At 35.3% G+C, this 21,340-nt stretch overlaps 1 protein-coding gene across 2 annotated transcripts in view; it reads left to right on the top strand.

Moving 5' to 3' along the window:
- The window catches only part of CSMD3 (CUB and Sushi multiple domains 3), an 879,736-nt gene that overhangs the window by 506,858 nt on the left and 351,538 nt on the right, over positions 1-21,340 (top strand). For both annotated transcript variants that reach the window (XM_081111575.1, XM_081111574.1), the window contains 3 exons: positions 9,906-10,088; positions 15,359-15,685; positions 18,886-19,080. In XM_081111575.1, coding sequence (XP_080967701.1) covers positions 9,906-10,088; positions 15,359-15,685; positions 18,886-19,080 — 705 coding nt within the window. The remainder of the gene's footprint in view (positions 1-9,905; positions 10,089-15,358; positions 15,686-18,885; positions 19,081-21,340) is intronic.

Raw genomic sequence — 21,340 nt, 5'->3', positions numbered from 1 at the left:
CAGGGCTGGGGATCTAACCTGCAAGCCAGGTACCTGCCCTTGACCAGAAATGGAACCCGAGACCTTTCTGTGCATGGCCTTATGCTCTAACCACTGAACACACAGGCCAGGGCTTGCTAGTCTTTTCTATGTCACTTAAGCCCGCACCTTTATGTAACCACTTTGAAGAAGAGCAGGAGAAGGTAAAAGATTTACATAAATCAGCCTCTCACTGGTAAACTGTAATATGTTTAATAGAACTGAGATCTGTTTAATAGAAAGTAACTGAGTTTCCTAAAGAGATTACTTAAAATATTGGATCAGTCTATAATTACCAAATTGAACTATAATTGGTTTTTCCTCCACCAACTTGACAAGACATTTTTATTTATTTATGTTTTATTTTTTTTAATCAAAATAACATTTTACTGAGAATCCTGCTTTTCTGACAAAGCTACCTTCCAGTTGTTGGTCATGTAAGCTCACAATTTAAACCCTGAGACTGCCTGGGGTGGTAGACATGAGTGGCACAGGTGTTCATTTTTTTTTTCCTGTTTTTCATCTGAAGCCTATAGCACCACTGATTTGTTCCCAGAATCACAAATTTTTCTTCTAACCCCAACTTCACTCTCTAAGATCAAAATCTTTCCCATGGGTCAGCAAAGGTTCAAAAATCAGTGTCTCAATAATTGTTTCTTTCTTCTTTTTCCCCTCAGGCCTCTGCACACAATTTTTCTCTCCTTCATTCCTATCCCCATATATATATATCAATTCACAGAGGCACACAGACCACCAGTCACATAATACTCAGACATGATGTCCTAAATCAGTTTTTTCTAGTATGCTTTGATATACAAGTAGTAAATAACTATTTTTTTAAAAAAATAATGGAGATAATATATGTCATACTTTTATTTATGATGTTTCTCTGTAAATCTAATATAGCACATATTCATAAATCCAGATCACGTTGCTTGGGATTAGTACAGTTACAAATAATTAGTGTAAAGTAGAGTTTCTAATGAGGTCCGGCTTTGACTTCCAATTTTCCTACCTCTGATTTCCCTTATGATTCATTAAAATGAAGAAGCGAAAATAACACATTGGGCGCTTCCCATTTGCTGGGTCCCAGGCATATGAAGATAATTTAGAAATGTTTACTGCTCAAGGAGTCCACAATCCATTGAACTAGATCAGCTGCTCCTACATTTTTCTCTCTCGTTATTTTTTTCTATTCCTTCATCTTCCTCAGAGCCTAGATTTTGTCTAAATATTTTGAGATGTAATATAATCTCACTGCTGGTGTGGTCTCCACTTATGGTATTCTGGCTTATTTTAGGGCATTTCAAGGAAAATCTGAAATTTGCCTGGTAACATATTTTTTTATTTTTTAAGTTTTTCCCCCCAGAATTTAAATTACAATTGATATACAATATTATATTAGTTTCAGATGTACACCACAGAGATGACACATTTATGTGCCTTATGAAGTGATCACCCCAATAAGTCTAGTACCCATTTGACACCGTACATGGTTATTAGAATATTATTGGCTGTATTCCCTATGCTGTGCCTTATATTCTTCTGACTGTTTTTACAGCTAGCAATTTGTACTTCTTATTTGTAAACTACCTTCTATATCTTATTCAGTTTTTTTTAACTTACAAGAAGTTACTTGATGATTAAAATTCACAAATTGCAAGAAGATAACTTCCAAGAAGTTATATAATGATTCAAATTCAAACTAAGATATGTATGATTTCCTCTTCAGAAAATAAAATTTTATTCGACACAGAGCCCCTGGAAACTAAAATACAGCAAGATATAATGAAATAGTGCTTATCATAGTAGCCCTAGAAACCTAAATTACATGAAGAAACCAGATCCAAAGACCTTATGCTATATTTATTTGTTATTTCCATATTTATCGCCAGTGCTTCAAAAAGCCTGATTAAATGCTGTGTTTATCTTCTTGAGCAAATGCCTAGTTCAACTCATCTAAGATACTTCCCTCCAACCCCCAATGACTAGCTCAGCACATATGGGAGCTTGATACCTGTTTCTTAGATTGAAAAACTCATGTGAATAGAGCCAGTGCTTAATTCCATAAAGGCCTAATACTGTAGCAGTGTTATTATTTTTAAGACAGAAGGCATATTCTTCTCATTTGTTGCACTCTGGCTTTCTCAATGTAGTCTTTTTTAAAAAAATAATAAAAGTGGTTGATTTTTTCTTGCTTGTTTTATAGATATGCCTTCAAATAGTTATAACTCCTTTGTACCACCTGGTAGATACAGTAAGAGCAATAATGTTTAAATGTTTTTGGTGGCTGCTCTTAGGCTCCTAGCAGTTACGGTTCTTTCAAAAGAAAAATCCATTTACTTTGATTGGTATTACAGTTCAAAAAATATTGATCTATCCCCACTTGCAACCTCTTTTAAACAGGTAGCTATAGAGATTTAGACAAAAATCTATATTTCACTTTGTTCTTTCATTTAAGGTACTTCAGCAGAAAATGTTTAAAGAATAGACAGGTTAAGTGAGGTTGCAAGTGAACAATGCTATGTTGAGTCTTCTTATAAAAAGGCATTCTTCCTGATACTTTCATTTTTACTACTCCATTATTAGACTATAAGTTTGTAAGGGAGTAGGGTCATGTTTCTTGATTGACTCTTTTATTATGTTTAGTTCATTTTACACAAGATTAGTGTGCCTGCTGTCTGTGGAGTATTCATTGGCTATGCATAATGGAATGCTTTATTAATGACTTATGTCTGCTTAGAATAAAGTCAAAGGTCCTTCATATGATACACAAGGGCATCCCACATCTCCCCAACCTCATCTCATACCTCACTATTCTTGCATCCAAATTCCAGCAGTACTGAGCTACTTTAACTTCTCCAAATTGAGGTGTTTTACAGTATCATCCCTTTGGTCAAACTGTTCCTTCTACCTGAAATATCAAAAACTACCACATACCCTATACCCAACCCCTCAACCACACACATTCATGAAAATCTGCCCAAAATTATTTCATGTTTCAGTTTGTAGAATCTTTTTTGCTTTTTCTATTTCTAAGCAGGATTGTTCATTTGCTTCTCAGGTCTCCCATATATCTTATTCTAAAACTACAGTATTTATAATACTTTTATGTGTCTGCATACTTAGAAAGCAATAATAGATTGTCTTGAGTCTCCATTCCCAACATTTAGAATATAGTACAATTTCAAGACATCTTTTTAAATAAAAATACTAATATATCATTGAATGAATATATAAATGGGTATGGTAACTGTATCTGAAAAAAATGATAATGAAATTATCTATGGTTAGCTGGCTTATTCGTTGATGTCATCAATTGGTTTGAGATTTTTACAGGGAAAATGCTCTTGAGCATTTATTCCTGGGTATCCAAGTCTCAATCAGCCCTCCATATTGTCCTTTTGTCATGGACACTGTACTCTAGTCCCAAACTGAAGGAAAATACTCAGGAGGTTGTTTGAAGGACATTAAATATATGAACAGTAGGTGAATTTTTAAGGCTACTACCTCGGGGCAAGTCAGGGAGGTGGAGTCACATGTCACGTGACATTTCATATGGAAGGTAGCCTTTAAGTCAGAATCCATAGGAAATGCATTCAACTTCTCAAATTATCTTGGATTTGAGATTTGAGTTTTCAAACATAGTATAGGTGTTGTCCAGAACATAATCTGTTCTCTTTCTCTTAAAAATGTGTGCCAAGAAATTAAAACATATATTTAATACATCTATTTGGCAGCTATTATAGACTGTGTTTTTTTTTAAGAACTGGAATTATTGATATACACCCTTTTATGGTTATACTTCATGGCAAAGCTCTTGGTACACAGTGCACAGTTGGTCCTTAGTAAATAAAGAACTAAGTGAATTTATTAAGTACTTTAAGTTGGTAAGAATAGCCTTTAGATTCCCATAAATAAAATACTTAAATGCTTTTTCATCACCAGGAGGTGATTTTGGGTATTTTTTAAAAATTCATCTCTACCTGTTTCCATTAAGTTGTTTTGGACAATGGAATCAATTTATATGTGAGGGAACTATTGGGTTAGCATTAGTTTTTTTTTTTTAATTTTGGAGTTATTACATTGTGGTGTATTCAGAACTGTGAAATTTTAAGAAATATGTTATGAATAATAATTTAGATACCTACTTTTGTACATTATTTATGTTTAACTAAATTAGAAGATACTTAGTGGGACTCAATACCCTTCGTTCTACTCCCCTGTATCCCAGCATGTTCTCTTGAGAAAGAAAGAGGATAGAGTTATAATTGTTGAGTAGAATCTTACATAAAACCCCAGGAAACGAATGGCCAAAAGTCTGATAATCACCGGGTTAGAGGAAAACGCTATGCAATCCATATTCATAGTTTGTATACCTATCATATTAGTCCACTTGGGCTGCTATAACAAAATACCAGGGACTGGCTCATTCATAAACAACAGAAATTTATTTCTCATAGTCTGGAGGCTTGAAGTCAAAGAGCATGGTGCCAGCAGGGAGACCGCCTGGTGGGAGTTCTCTCTCTGAATTGTAACTGGCCCTTCTGACTGTGTCCTCACCTGGTGGAAGGGGGCAGTGGCTCTCTCTCTCTGGAACCTCTTTAATAAGAGCACTAATGCCATCTGTGGGGCTCTGCCCTCTTGATATAATTACGTCTCAAAGGATCCAACTCCCAATACCATCATCTGAATTTGGAGGGAACACATTCAGACCATGGCACCTATGAAGGCTAAGAAACTATTTTTTTTTTTTTTTGTAACCACAGACATTAACTGTAGGTCCCTCAGTTACTCTCCAAATTCGAGACTTGGGCACTGAGATAATGGAATATAAATGATTTGCCACAAATACATAAATACAACAATAAGAAACAAATGCAAGTTAATGATATGTCAAATAACATTAGATTTAGCACCAAAGAAAAGCACATTGTTTTTATCACAAATATGAGTTCTTAATTCTATTAAACATATTAACATGTTCAATAACTTTTAAGTTGAAATGTGATTAAGAATTGGGCTGGGTGTGTTTTTTGTTTGTTTGGGAGTGCCTCTATTTTCTACATCTCAGAAGAGTGTATAATTTAAGTACTGACTGCAGAGGTTTTTCTATACCAGCTCAGTGAAGGGTCAACTTTGTGAATCTTGTCTCAGGGCATATTTCCAGCATTTGGAATTTTGCATATTTTTCATTAAATGGTTGTGCAAAGTCTGAAGCTTTTTAAATGTCAGTGTTTTCATCATGATTATAAAACACTTTACACATGTATTATTGTAAATATGTCCTTCATCACTTTTCTTAGGAAGTTATAGACTTCCCTCTCAAAATATCTTTGAATGTTGACTGTAGTCTCATTTGTCTGAGATGCTTGAAGGTGAAATAGAGTGTAACTCACAAGGTCTTTTCTAGCTGCATGATTCAATATTCCACAACCTCTGTAAGCCCGTTGCTAAGGTAATAAGATTCTCAAGAGGCTTCTTAACATTAAGAATCAGCAAAACTGCAAGTTTCACAGATCACTTTCTTTTAACCTACACAGTTTCTCTGTGAGGTATTTGAATTACAGTGTCAACTGTTGTCAAGTCAGAGATTGATCAATGGGAATTTCTATGTCACTTTAAGGCCAAATGTTAGTCTTTGGCTGGAAATCTGATTGAATTTAAAATTAAAGTTTATTACTTTAGGCATCAAGGATCAAAGTTACTTGGTCACTAAAAAAAAAAAAAAAAAAGGTGTTGAAAGAGTCCTGTTGTCCAAATTGCAGCCACTGTCATTTAAACCTGTATTTTCAATTTTGTTCTCAGCTCACTGCAGGACAGCCTCTGAGTAGTCCTCTTGTATTTCCTCTAATCTCCCATTCTCACTTATTTTAGCACCTCTTCCTCAGTTTCTGATTTCTTTGCCTCCGCAGCAGGGAAGGAAAAGAGCAGAACCAGTTGCTATCCCCAGCGCGCCAACCTCTGACTCTGCAACTGGCTACTCACTTTGTTTCTTCCAAATTTAGTTGTGAAGAGTGCATAGTATTTACCTGATTTCCAATAGAGGCAACCCTTGTTAAAGGAATCTCAACCCCATTTTATGTTCTAAAAATATATATATTATAAATAAAGTCAAGTATCAGTAGGCTGCTAACTAAATTATTTGTGTGTGTGTGTGTGTGTTGTTCTGAGATTTCAATGGTAAATTATATTGTATCAATCAGGGACACTGCAGGTAACAAATGGCACCTTCCCGCTGGGTGTGTATGGGCAGAGCTGAAGGAAGTTAACAAGGGGCGATACAATATTCCTGGCTGATAGGGAGTCCTTATCACCCTCAGGAATGAGAACCACAGCTCTCAGAGGGCAGCTGTAAGGAGAGGAAGCCTGAAATAAATTTGGCTTTCAGTAAAGGGTGATCCAGCAGAGGAGAAATTGGGGAGGGGGGGGGGGGATTCCCTTACTGCACTCTTCCCCTGACCTCCTGCCAAGGCCACCTCTTTCCTGACCACCCATTGCACACACAGGAAGTCAGGTAGCATAGGAGCCTATTATGGATCCATGTGGGTCAGCCTTTACCCCCACCCTTGGGGCAGGATAGAAAAGGATTCAGAATAGTTCTTGAATGGAAAACAGAAAATACTCACCACACAAATCCTACAATAATGAGACAACTATAAAATTTAAACTATTCAAAAGTTGTAACTGTGTCATTCTATGATTTCCTGTCTATGTTGTTCTGTATACCTACACAAATTTTAGATGGCTTATATTGGTTACTAGTAGAACCACATGCTTCTGTATGCTAATTCTTTATTGCATTTCTTCCTTCTCTGTATTTCTACAACTACTCTTGAAGAGGGTATAATGCGTAAGAACTCATATTCTAGAACCATACCATCTGGGTTCAAATCCATTTCTGCCACTTAAAATGTGAGACTTTAGGCAAGCTATCTCATTGGATCCTCATAAGGCTGTGTGCAAGTGGCATAGCAGCCCCTTAGGGAAAATGCAGGGGCTTGAGACAGCTGGTATTGTTAGGAGAGAAGCCAAAAGAAATGGTCATGAGTGTCATTGTGCCACCCTTCATTCATTAGAAGCTAGTCACTAATGCTGACCGAAGAGAGAAGCTGAGTCCACCTTCCGATAAGAGGAACAGTAAAGAATTTACAGACTTGATTCAAAACCACCAAAGAACCCTCTGAGGGTAAGATACAAACATAATGCTTCATCACTCCCAGGTGCTGTTTGAATTTCAGCAAAACAAAAACTCTCACATAACAGCCATCCGAATTAGAAAATCCACATCAATACAACACTACCAAATAATTCATGCACTCCATTCAAATTTCTGTATCCAAAAATGTCTCTTTTTCCTTCCTTGTCAGGATTCAATCCATGGAACTTTATTGAATTTGCTTGTTATGTCTCTTTCATTTCACTCAATTTGGGTGCATTTTTTTTTTCACTTTTTCCCTGGTCTGTCATGACCATGACAGCTTTAAAAGTACAAGCCTTTCATCCTGTAATATGACTCTTAATCTGGGTCTGTCCAGTCCTTCTTCATACACAGACTTAGACCATTCATTCTAGGCAAAAATGATGCTCATCATCTTAGTGCATCATGCACGAGGCAAAAGATGGTAGGATATTCTACACCAGTTATGTGATCCTTGTAAAATTAGTGTCTCCTGGGTTTTCCCATGGTAACATCACCATTTTCAAATTTGTGATTGATAGGTGTTTTACAGAAAGGTAATCCATAATTATGTCAATATCTTGTTTTTGTTTGTTTTGTTTTTTTTTATTTTTAACTTTCTCAAATCATTATTATTTTGATAAATTCTTTTCTTGATTTCAGAGAGGAAGGAAGAGGGAGAGAGAGATAAAGAAGATGAGAGAGAATCATCGATCAGCTCCTCCTGCACGCCCCCTACTGGGGATTGAGCCCACAACCCTGGCATGTGCACTAACTGGGAATCCTCCTAGTTCATAGGTTGATGCTTAACCACTGAGCAACACTGGTTGGGCTCAAATTATTATTTTTAATTCAGTTTTATTGTTGAAAGTATTACAGATGTCCCGTTTTTTCTCCACTCACCTTCCTTTTACCTACCCTCACCCCCTCCCTGGGCCTTCACCACACTAGTATCTTGCTTTTTATCAAACACTCACCCTAAATCCAAAATCACTATGATGGCTGCCAAAGGTGGATTTTCATATTTAACTATTATTCTATATGGAGACTGTTTTCTCTTCTCTCTTGTTTATTTATATCAATATGGATTTATGAATTTTTATTGCATTCAATTAGTAGTAATCTGTCATTACATTGTTGTTTAAACTGCCTGAGAATGGCGGTAGAGTCCCTCAAGCTTATTGATACCATCATTGTTCAAGCATGTTGCTATTGTTCTTTGACAGAACAAGGTGTTCCAGTCTCATCTAATTCATCTCAGAAGCAGCCTTCCTTGTTCCTTTTAGTGAGAAATCATATTGAGGTCAAGATCTGGACATTCAATGTATTTGTTAGTATGGATATATTGCTTTTAGGACTCTTAGTGGATGTAGCTAGAAAATGCACAGACATATATGTGTGTATTTTTGATATATATGTGTATTTATATACACATACTCATATCTAGATCTATTTATCATCTTTTTATGTATCTATGTTTATATTTTAAACATGAGTTTCCAACAACTCACCCAATTTTACTTCAACCACCTCAGGATTCTTTGTAGCCTTCCCTTTTTCCACAACCCCTTATTGATAGTGAACATTTGGCTACCATTATTACTTTTTCAAATATATTTTTATTGATTTTAGAGAGGAAGGGAAAGGGAGAGATATAGAAATAGCAATGATGAGAGAGAATCATTTATCAGCTGCCTCCTGCATGCTCCCTACTGGAGACTGATCCCACCACCTGACCAGGAATTGAACCATGACCTCCTGGTTCAACCACTGACCCACACCGGTCAGGCTGGCTACCCTTATTTTTAATGCATTTGTGATTTGCTCAATTCCTTCATGTATAATTAATTCCCCAACATTACTGGCTGCCTCCTTGGACTTACTTCTACTTGCTTGGCTCTCAGCCACACCATCACCTACTTGACCTCAAGATGTCTTCAACCCCTGGCACCACCATCACTGCCTCTGCTATAGGCTGAAAATTTGTGTTTCTATAAAATTCATATCTTGAAACCTAACCCTCAATGTGTTGGTATTTGGGGAAAATACATATGTACAAGGTGGAGCAAAAGTAGGTTTACAGTTGTTCATATGGAAATAATACAATAATTAGTAAATAATAATGTAAGAATAAACTTTGTCTCGCGTACTCACAAGTGTAAACCTACTTTTGCCTCACTCTGTACATATCTGTGTATGGATGAGTATATACACATTACAGACAGAAAATCTGAATTGTTTACAAGTATATATTTTTATTGATTTTTAAAGAAAAAGGAAAGGACAGGGGTAGATAAAAACATCGATGAGAGAGGAAGTTATCGATTGGGTGCCTCCTCCCATTGGGTGGCCTAGGTATCAAGTCTGCAAGAACCTACAAGCTTTTGGTTTCTGGGTCATAATCAACCACTGAGCCACACCAACTGGGTCAGAAAATCTGAATCTTGTCATAACTGTTCTGTAAGGAGCAGTGACAATAGCTCTGATAACCTCAGTTTCCCCTAAATCAGAGAAATACACTATTTCCTACATCATTTTATCAAAACAATCCATAAGAGTAGCAAAAAAATTAATAATAATAATATCAGATAATTTCCATCCTTTTCTCTGAAATAGCTATATAGAGTGCACATATACTAACTAAACTGGTTGTATGGATATCAAATGCCTGAAGCCCTTGGTAAATGACTCTAACCTATTTTTACAGAAATTGAAAAAGAAAGTTGTGGCGATCCTGGTACACCTTTATATGGAATTAGAGAAGGCGATGGATTTTCTAATCGTGATGTTCTGAGGTTCGAATGCCAGTTTGGGTTTGAATTAATTGGAGAAAAATCCATTGTTTGTCAAGAGAATAACCAATGGTCTGCAAACATACCCATCTGTATCTGTGAGTACCAAATGCTTTCTTCCAGATAGCATATGTTACCCTGTCCTTGCATATAATTGTTTTTGTAATTAATTTCAAAGAGCTAGAACCGTGTAATTATTTTTGAATGAGTAGCACTTTGTGATACTATCTTTAACAAATGTGTTTATGCCAAATAAATTTCATTACAGATTTAAATAAAGTTAACAAAGTTTACTTGGTAATTGCAAAGTATATATTACATGTTCTCATAACACTTTATTGGTGGCACTTTATACTTTATAGATAGCATACTTATTATGGAAATTATACATCTGAACTAATTCTAATAAACTCATTTATTTTCACAAGATAGTATATGCTTAGTTGCAAACAAACTTAAAATATTTCTAGCTTATATTTTGTGCATAATGCCTTAACTTATTTTTGCTTGTAGATGCTCACATTAATGCATATTTATGTGCCATTTATTTATATTGTACAGAATAAAATGCATTAATGTTTATGAAATATAGTATGCTTAGGTTAAAATAATGTATTTTTTCAAATACATTAAAATGTTCCAATTTAACTGCATTAAAAATATAATCTGTATTATATACTGAGGCATATTTAGGTTCAATTAAATACTGTCTTCATTACCAACAAATACAACTTGCCAGGTGTGATTGCAATATTAAAAATTTTGAATTTTAATTTTGAATATTCCCAGATGAAAGCATATAAGCCAATAACAATTAAAGTAAAAGTAATTTTTCTAGTTTTTAAATATGGCTTTTCATCTGTATTCAACTTATAATGTTAATGCTTTTTATTTGTGAAATCCTGTATTTCCTGCAAAGACATTAGCACAAACCTTACTTCAATATTTCCTGGTTTAAAAAAAAGACCTACATTTTACCTGATTATAATATATGCCTTAAAATACATTTTCTATTGTTGGAAATGTTGATTATTTAACATTTTAAAATTATTTAACACTTTCAAAAGTGTAAGTGAACTTTTAAAGTGAATACAAGCCAAATAATTCCTGATTGATATATATATATATATATATATATACGGCATAGTAAAAAAATACAAAAATACAGAAACTAACAAATATGCATTGCTGTTTCTCATTATAGTGTTCTAGATACATATTGCTATGATAACTTATCTTACATTTCAGTAAAATGGGTATTTTTAGAATCTGGCAGAAATTTCCCTAGTTACAGTATATTTGTATTGTTCTTTGGGAAATCTAGGAGAGGAAGATTGCACAGGCCCTCCTAAGTGGAACTTTTTCAGTTTAGGGACAGTGTTCATTTTTAATCACGATTACCTTGGGAAGTTCCTGTTGTGGGAGAATAAAACACATTAGATAGTCTGATTCAATTATATCAGCAGCATCTAAAGCTTAGTAATATTTCAAAAGATTTTAAGTTGAAGATCTTTAGTTCTAGGTGTTCTTCCAAGGAGATAATGTTGGTGTAATATTGGATACTCATATTAATGTAATATATCACATAAAAATGATAACACTATATAGCTTTAATAAATGATAAAATGCATTTAATAAAATACTTAAAATATGCTAACTAAAACAAACTTTAAAACTTTGGAAATGTAAAGAACACTTTTCACTATTTTAAAGAAATTTAAATCTTTCATCCTGATATATGTGACAGTATTTTTCTTATATACCAACAATAGCTAATTTAAAAGTGTAATTGGAAGAGAATTTATTCACAAAATAAAGTTATAAAAATATAGAAAGATCCTTACATAAAACCAAATACCTCCTAGAAAAAAAAATATCAACTTATTAGGGAAGGAAATAATGAAAAAAATAAACACCATGTTCCTGAATGAGAAGACCTTATATTAAATATGAGAATTATATAGAAATGCTTTGAAATTTCAATTAAAATTTCTAATATAAATTTTTGGCGATTTGACCTAATGTATTGACATACAGATAGATTTTAAAAACAGGCCAGAATATATGTTTATGTAGATACCAAATTTATGTGGATAATAAAGATGTTTATGTGGATACTATAGCATTTTATTACCATAAAATCAGTGTGGTGCTCACAGACATATAACACTGGGTCAAAGGAAGTCACATAAAAATGGAATCTATAATAATTAAAGTGTAATATGCTAATTAAACTGGACAGCCAAATGACCTTCTGTGTGTCCTTCCAGTTGACCTTCTGGACAAAGCCGGGGCTGCGAGGATCAAGCCCCTTGCATGAATTTATGCATCGGACCTCTAGTCTAATATAATTAAGGCTTTAGACTATAGTAGCCCCCCTTATCTGAAGGATGATATGTTCCAAGGTCTCTCAGTGGGTGCATGAAACAATGGGCTGTATCAAATGCTATATATATTGTATTTTATACATACACTATAGGCCTGGTGCACAGGATTCATGCACTAGTGGGGAGTGTGGCCTGCAGGGATTGGCCTGCTCTGGGAACACTGCTCATCCCTGTCAGCCAAGCCGTGCTCCCACTGTGAGAGCACACTGACCACCAGGGGGCGGCTCCTGCATTGAGTGTCTGCCTCCTGGTGGCCAGTGCACGTCATAGCGACTGGTCGACCAATTGTTCTGGTCGTTCTGCCGTTTGCTTGCTGGGCTTTTATTATATAGGATAGCTACGGTAAAGTTTAATCAATAAATTAGGCAAAATAAGAGATACAAATCTCTATATAAAAGCCTAAGCTACCGAACCACCGAACGACCAAACGACTGGTCAACCGGTCGCTATGATGCACACTGACCACCAGGGAGCAGACGCTCAATGCAGGAGCTGTCCCCTGGCGGTCAGTGTGCTCCCACAGCCAACCTCCCATGGTCCCTCCCACTGGCCAGCCCCCCAGATCAGCCCCGATGAGGGTGGGGAAGCAGCCAGCCAACCTCCTGCAGTCTCCCCCTCAACCAGCTGACCAACCTCTCATGGTGCCTTCCTCCATTTTGTCCCAATGGAGGGGACCTGGCTTGCCAACTTCTTGTGGTCCCTCCCCCAGCCAGCCGCCCCCCCTCCCCCCGCCCATCAGCCCCGATCGCCAGCAAGAAAAGGGACCCCACCTGTGCATGAATTTGTGCACCAGGCCTCTAGTAACTAATAATAAAATAGAAAAGTGGTCACATATAATTGCATGTGATAAAAGTGAATGTAGTCTCTCCCTCAAAATATTGTATTGTACTCACCTTTTCACTTACAGGAAGCACTTTATGGCTTCTCTTTGGCGTATCTGTATTGCCAGCATCACCACTCTTGTGCTTTGGGTTCCTTATGAAGTGGAATAAGGGCCACTTGAACACACGCACTATGATACTAATTCCTAGACCATGTATCTGATAACCAAGAAGGCTGCTCAGTGACTAATGGGTGGGCAGCATATACCGGTGTGGATAGCTGGACGAAGGATGACTCACCTCCCTGGCTGGATGGACCAGGACTGATGGGATTTCATGAAGTTTACTCATAGTGACCCACAATTTAAAATTTACAGAGTGTTCACTTCTGGAATTCTCTATTTAATATTTTCAAACCAAGATTGGCTGTGGATAATGGAAACCTGGAAAATGAAACCAAGGATACGGGGGCTACTATGTAATCTAGACGTCTACCTAGCTTTCTGATGAGATCAGAGTGGTAGATTTTGGACAGCTCTTGCTCCAGGTGGGGGTCATTTAGATCAGAGATTGACAAACGAAGGACTGTGGTCAAATCCAGCCTGAATCCTGGTTTTGTACATAAAGTTTTGTGGGAACATAACCACTTACTTTCCCTTACCTGTTGTTCATGGCTGCTTTCCTGTTTGCAGTGGCAGAGCTAAGCAGTTACAAAGGAGACCATGTGGAGTGTATAGGCAAAGCATTTACTATCTGTCCCTTCACAGAAAAGGTTTTCTGACCCTTAATGTATAGATCAAGGCTATAGAATCAATGATTTCCGGATGCAGTCAGGTAAGAGTGTGAAAAGCGAACAAGAAGTGATAGGGAATTGTAGTGCATTAGGGAAGTTAGAACTCCAGATTTTTTCTCCTCGAGTGTGAAATATGATGAATTTAAAGGTGATTTTATTTGTTTTTAGGCATAAGAAAAGAATAAACCAAACACATTTGCAGTCTGGATTCAGTCCCGTGGTTCTCAGTTTCCAAGTCTTGGTTTTAACTTCTAACAAAATTACATACGGAAAAAGCAAATTGAAATTAAATAGTATATATAAAAATGATAAATTTTATAATTTATATATTTTGATTATTCTTTTTGCATATCTTACATAAACTACATACATTTAGATATAAATTAATCTTTTTCTATTTCTGTAAAGAGATAGAAATTGGTCATTTTTCTATCAAATAAGAAAGGTAAAATAGTCACACCCTTTCATGCTGGTAGGGGTATTGTACTTACTAATATATTTGTTACATTTCAGTATAAATTAATACAACTTTTCTAGGCAGAAATTTAGCAAAATATTTTGAGGCATTTTTACCCTTTGTAACTAAAATTTCGTGCAAAATTGTATGAATTCAATTGTGTTAAAAAACATGTAATAAAAACTGGAAGAAAATGCATCATTATATTAACTGATTTCCTCTGTGTGATCATTTACTTTTCTATTTTTTCAATCCTCCTTTTGATTTCTAAATATTCTATGTGAACCTTTAAGTCAGATGTTTTTAAAAGTTAAAAAGAGAAAGCTGGAGGTGGGTGAGTACTTCGACTTAGTATGGAGTGAGAGTTTACTTGTTTTTCCAGTGTTAGACACAGGCGTGGCAATTGTAACAGCTAGTGTATTTACTTATCTGTGTTATAAACTATCAGCGCATCCCTTGACATGGTAAGAATGAAACTCACCAATGCCACTGTTATTACAAATTTTCTCTGGGCTACATCATCCCATTTCTATTAATAGTCACAACATATTTTGTTGCCTTCAATTATTTCATAAGCATATTGCTTTCTATGATATCTCAAAAGATTTCTCAAATATTATTTTTAAGTACAGGACCAAAATTGCCCAGCATTCTAACACAAACATCATACATGTCTAAATAAATAGCTGTTATTGCTCCAATTATATTTTTGTGCCTATTTAAGCATACAGTCATCTGAAATACTAGTTGCCATTTCTGATATGTAAAAAGGTAACTTTTATTTTCTGTCTTATAAGATATTTGAAACTGTTAGTATTTTTCAAGCTGTAATTGATTATCATGATTGTAGCATATAAGGTAAAATATGACTTTTTAACATTTATTCTATTTTATAATCTTCTTTTCACAGTCCCTTGCCTCTCTAACTTCACTGCACCGATGGGAACAGTCCTTTCTCCTGATTACCCAGAAGGATATGGAAATAATCTAAACTGCATCTGGACAATAATCTCTGACCCAGGGAGTCGGATACACCTTTCTTTTAATGACTTTGATCTGGAATCTCAGTTTGACTTCCTTGCTGTTAAAGACGGTGACTCTCCAGACTCCCCAATTCTCGGAACCTTTACTGGGGCTGAGGTGCCCTCCCATCTTACTAGTAACAGTCATATCCTGCGGCTGGAATTTCAAGCTGACCACTCAATGTCAGGACGTGGCTTCAACATCACTTACAACAGTAAGCTTATGTTTTCCATATGACATATTTCTGCAAAGCTGAGCTAGACAGGAATCATGCAAACCAGCTTTCTTCTTCCATAGATGAGGAAACTTGAGCAAGTTATACACATACTTGGGCCGGGGATGTTTATTTGGTCCTGATTGCCAACCATATTTTACTCCCTATTATGTATGAGAGGCCTGCTATTAAGGGAATATGTTTCAAATATCATTGTTATATCAGCCAGTATGTTAACTTATGTTATTAAGTCTTAGAGTGGGGGCTTGACTTACGAGTTTAATTCTTTCCGTGACGGAGCTCGTAACTCAAATTACTTGTATGTCAAATCATTAAAGTGAATGAGTGAGTCACGTGATGCTGGGCTGATGTTGTGGCGTTCACTGTGACGTTCACTGCGCCCACTAGCGGTGGAGTATCTGAAGCTGGCTCGTAACCCGAATTTTAGCTCGCAACTCAAAGCAAAAAATCGGCCGAGAGACAGCTCGTATCTGGAAAAACTCATTAGCCGGGACACTCGTAAGTCAAGGCCCCACTGTATAAGCATAACCTCAAACCTACTATATAGCACAAGTTTTGCTCTGTTATTAAAAGGGAGATAGAACTTTTCTTAAAATATCTATAAACCAACAGGAGACATTAACAAATAATAACAGCCCAGAATTATAATCTCAAAGACAAGTTCACATGGCAGGAAGCAACACGAAGGATTAATTTAGGGGCAGCAGACCACTGAGCTGATTTGGCAAAGCCACCAAGGAGGACAAATGCCAGCCCTTAACAATTAAAAATATGAGCTTTAAAGGGAAACTATGCAGCTTCAAGTCTTGGCTTTTCTACATATTCATGTTTAACAACTGAGCCTCAGAGTCCTCGCCACTGAGACCCTGCTGGGCTTCTGTGAGGACTAAACTAGATGAGGAATGTACATAATTTAGCTATATGGTACTTAATAAATTATCAAAAAACATCAGCTCTTATTGTTTAGTTGGCTTTTGACTATTATTACCTTGACATTTGTTAGTATATTATTTTCTTTATTATATTGCTCTAGATTTGAGATGTCTTTGGGGTTATTTAGATATTGTCTATCACTCATTCTTGTATTTCAAAACAATGGATATTCTTTTCCTGAAAAAAAAAATAATGGCATAAATATAACCAAAGGATGAATTACATAAAGGGAAAACTATCTTAGTAGGTTAATATACTTAGATACTAATGCTTCGTTTGTAAATGTTTTACCTGAAGCTATAGAATACTAGTGATTTTCCTTAAAACTACCATCATATCAGATATTAACCAACTTAATAAATTGATATTTAAGTGTCATGTAACAGTAGGATTTAGTTTTCTGCTCTTTACAAAAGAATTACACCCCTTACCCATGTCCCTGTCCATTCCATTCTGAGCTTTGGCATTTAGTAATAAAACACATTTATTGCCTTTTCAAAGTGTCACTAGTGGTGAATACTGTTGCTAATAAGTGTCAACATGTAATTGCATAACATTAAATTGGTGATGACGTGTGTCAGAGAGACTTGCTATTTACAATTGTTGCTTTATCTGGAAGTCCTTTTTGAATTTAATTATATATATATATATATATATAGTTATAGGGTATCCAAAAATGTATATACAGTTTTACTAGCTGATGGCTCGATTTTGAAAATGAAATGCATTTTAATAAACAGTGTCTCTATAATTATTCAAAGTGTGTGTGTATACATTTTATGGGATACCTTATATTAATAATTTTCAGTTTGTCTTAAATGAGTATTTTTAACTTCAATGTTTTGGTATCTTCAGGGTATTATGGAAATATGCCTCCTTGTTTCCCATTTTGTTTATCTAGTAGATAATTTAATTCAGCATATGTAAATTCTTATATTTAGTGTTTACTACTAAAATTTTTATTTATTCCTAAAAAATACCTATCAAGAATTTTGTATAGGAGCAACTAGGCTTAAGCACAAATGTGTTTAAAAGCACAACAGAAAACAATGATTCGATATGTGTACCTAAAAGTATATTTTATATATTATAGAATTTAATATTGTTTTATACTGTTTAACTTAAAAATGAGAATGGATAGTAAAGTTATATAATTCATGAACAATATCAAAGTGATGATTAGTGAGAATATTTAGAATAACTGCATGTACTTATGCAGTCTGAATATAATAATGTGAAGTTATAAACCCTTTGTAAAATGTTTTATACATTTAACCTTAGCTACTTTAAATATTCTTCCATTTACATTATACTAGTTTAAAAATTTATAGTACATATTGGGTCATCCAGATAAGAAAGGAGAAAAATTTGTAGTCCTCATGCAATCTATAATTTCTGAGAAATTAAAAAAATACATTGTCATTCCACTTCTGCTACTTGCTGTGACTGAGCTAAAAATTACACGCTATCCTATTTTACCTTGTGGGAGACAGAAGGCTCTGAATTCAAGAACTCACATTCTCTTGAGAGACAGACATATAACCCAAGATACAATATGTTGTTGAGAAAAAAATGAAAACCACACCAGCAGGTACATTTCAGTCCTATCTTTGATCTGAGGCAAGCTCTTTTGCTTTTTCTGAATCTCGGAAAGTGGTGATACTTGGCACATCAGGCCATTCTAAATGTTAAATGAGATAATACCATTTCTAAAGCTCCTATCATAGTGCCTAAAACATGGTGACTATGAAGAGTTATCTATTTTCCCTTTTCCCAGTTGGCAGAAAATAGGTGACATATGGCAAAAGATAAAGAACTTGTAAGACCTTCATGCTAGATTGAAACATTTCACTTTAATTCCCACAATGAGACAATTCCTTCATTCCAAACAGTGGCTCATAAGAAAAGTCTGCAATGGTATAGAGTTAACCTGTTCTGTATTCACATTTGTTGGAATTCTGACTAGCTTTTACTGAAAATGTTAGCATAGACTAAGCCTAACAGTGTCTGGAAATAAGCAGAAACAGTTCTATTTTGAAATCTTATGAAACTAATATTTTAAAGCCATCATTACTATTGCACATTACAGATTGGGCAGAGGAGAGCCTCCAATTTTTATTTATTTATTTTTTTAAATAAAGGCTTTTCTAAATATAAACATAACTTTTTTTAAAAAATCACTTTTACTCACCCCAGGTACACAAACGATTCTCTCATACTGTTTGTTTTTGTTTGCTGTTCTCAAGCATTTGGTCATAATGAGTGTCCTGACCCTGGAATACCAATCAACGCAAGGCGGTTTGGGGACAACTTTCAATTGGGAAGTTCGATTTCAGTCATTTGTGAAGAAGGATTTATTAAAACCCAGGGAACGGAAACAATTACATGTATTCTCATGGATGGAAAAGTGATGTGGAGTGGACCAATTCCAAGATGTGGAGGTAAGCCCAATGGCCAATGAAAAATATAACGCCATCATGATTATGCCCTAGAGACCATAACAGGAAATGCATTGTTCTGTCAGAACTGTTGCAGTCTTTTTCTTGAAATATGAGTTTTATACATTATACATATAGTAATTAAATAAATTACACTTTTAATTTTCCATGTTAAAATAATTTTTAGAAACATTTTAGAAGTTTCCTTTAAAAAGAGCTCTTAGGAAAAGATACACATTAATTAATAGATGATAAAATTGATTGCATGTGTAAATTCTCTTTAGTATACTTTATAGTTAGAGCATATTATACTTTATATAGTTCTATTCATTATTTTTTAGTATTTTAACCATTCTTGGTATAAACTTACTTAATTTTCAAAAATGTGCTATTATTAATTACAATAAATTTATGCTAATGCAGCCATTATTTAAAATTTATAATTTTTGTAGGCATGGTTTGCTATTTTTTTTCAATTTAATTTGCCCAATAAAATGTAGTCAAGAAAGTTCAGGACAATATATATGTGTTATATATAATGTTTGGAAGTATATCTCTTTGAATATATATACTCATATAAAGTCATAAATTATATTAGTAAGAATGAAGGATGATCATAGGAAAAATAAAATACTTCAAGTATATATATAGTATATCAATTTAGGATCTATAGGAATATGGGTGGGGGCTTTATTTAAGAATTATCACAGTAGGAATTAATATCCTAAACTCTACTATTTTCCTTCCACTCTCGTACTTACGGTTATAAATCTATTTTATTAAAAAAGATATAGTAGAGCTTTTACTAAGATATTGATGAACTATAACCAAAAAACACCTTTTAATAAATCACCCTGTAATGATTAGGTGATAATATATTTTTTTTAGGTGATAATATTTTAATGTTTTCTTGTTTTTCTTGTTTTATCAATGTTTATTTTTCCCTGTGCCCAAATTAACAATGCAACCTGTGTGTTCTCAGTTCCTAGTTGATAAATTGAGAATATTCAATATGTACTATTCAGAAGTATAGCAGACTTAATTGAGTAATACAGCCTTTATCTATACATGCTGAGTTTCATTGAATGAACATTTTATGATGTCTCATGATGAAGTAATCCAGACATGCGATTATGTTTTCCTATTAACCCCTTTAATTTCCTCCCTCCTTTTTTAATGCCTTTTTCATTTCTAATACCTGGGGTGCGGGAGGGGGCAAACGAGATGACTTCACTGTTCTCCAAACCTCAAATGTTATAGGCTTATAGTAGGGGCTGCCTTGCCAAGGGTTATGAATGTGCTATTTTGTTTTACAAACATAATGGATTTGCACAATAAAGGACTGAAATAAAAAGAGAAAGTGGAAAGTAATGTTTAATTTTGCTCAACATTCTTTGCCCCTTAATTCATTTCTTATTTTAGCACAGTTCCTGAACTAGACTTGGGGAATCAGTCAGGAAAGCCTTTGTTAGTATTTGAAGGAAAAGTGGGAGGAGGGAGAAAGGCGTTTCAGGCAGAAGGAACGGACTGGTTCCATGTGACTGGAGTGGAGAACAGGGGTTTGGTGAGTAACCAGTGGGGTCAGGAGTATGACCTGCTTCATAAACAATGCTAAGCAGATTCAGAATTATCCTGCGGGAAGCCACTTCAGCTCACAGGTGACTCGATCTGCGCCTCTCTCTCCCCACACTGGGAGCTGTTTACAGTCCCAGTGGACAGGCACAGAGGCCACCTCCGGGTCATTGTTGAGGCTTGTTGCCTTACTTGAGTGTTGGTTTAGGAGCTGCTTGGTGCCTAGCTGCACGGAGAGGTACAAATAATGAGGTTGATACAACAAATCATTTTATGAATTTCTGGTTAATATGAGAAAGCAATTTCAGTGATCATTTTCACTGTGAAAAACTAACAGTATTAAACTTTTAAAAATAAGTGAAACAAAATATTTAGAACTATCGTTGGACATAGGCCAGTAGGGCCCTCAGAAATCCTAATAAGAACTTGATGAAAGTTTCTGAAGTAAAAGAATCATTTTCTTCTGCATGTGAGTGAAGTTACACGCAGTTGGTTGACCTGCCAAGTTCTAGATCGAACACTGACGTAGGGGCATCACTCAGGATAAGGTTGAAGCCGAAAAGGCAGAATCATGGTGGGCTGCAAGCACTCTGACCACGGCATTCGCCAGGGTACCTGCCATACCAGGCCGTGTTTGGAGCCAGTTTCCTCCCAATAAAGCAGAGTGCTGTCAACTCCTCTATAAATAAGA

The sequence above is a fragment of the Myotis nattereri genome (genome assembly GCF_964212035.1).
Source record: "Myotis nattereri genome assembly, chromosome: 17".
In the NCBI taxonomy this organism is placed as follows: Eukaryota; Metazoa; Chordata; class Mammalia; order Chiroptera; family Vespertilionidae; genus Myotis; species Myotis nattereri.
This window is presented reverse-complemented; position numbering and strand designations above follow the sequence as displayed.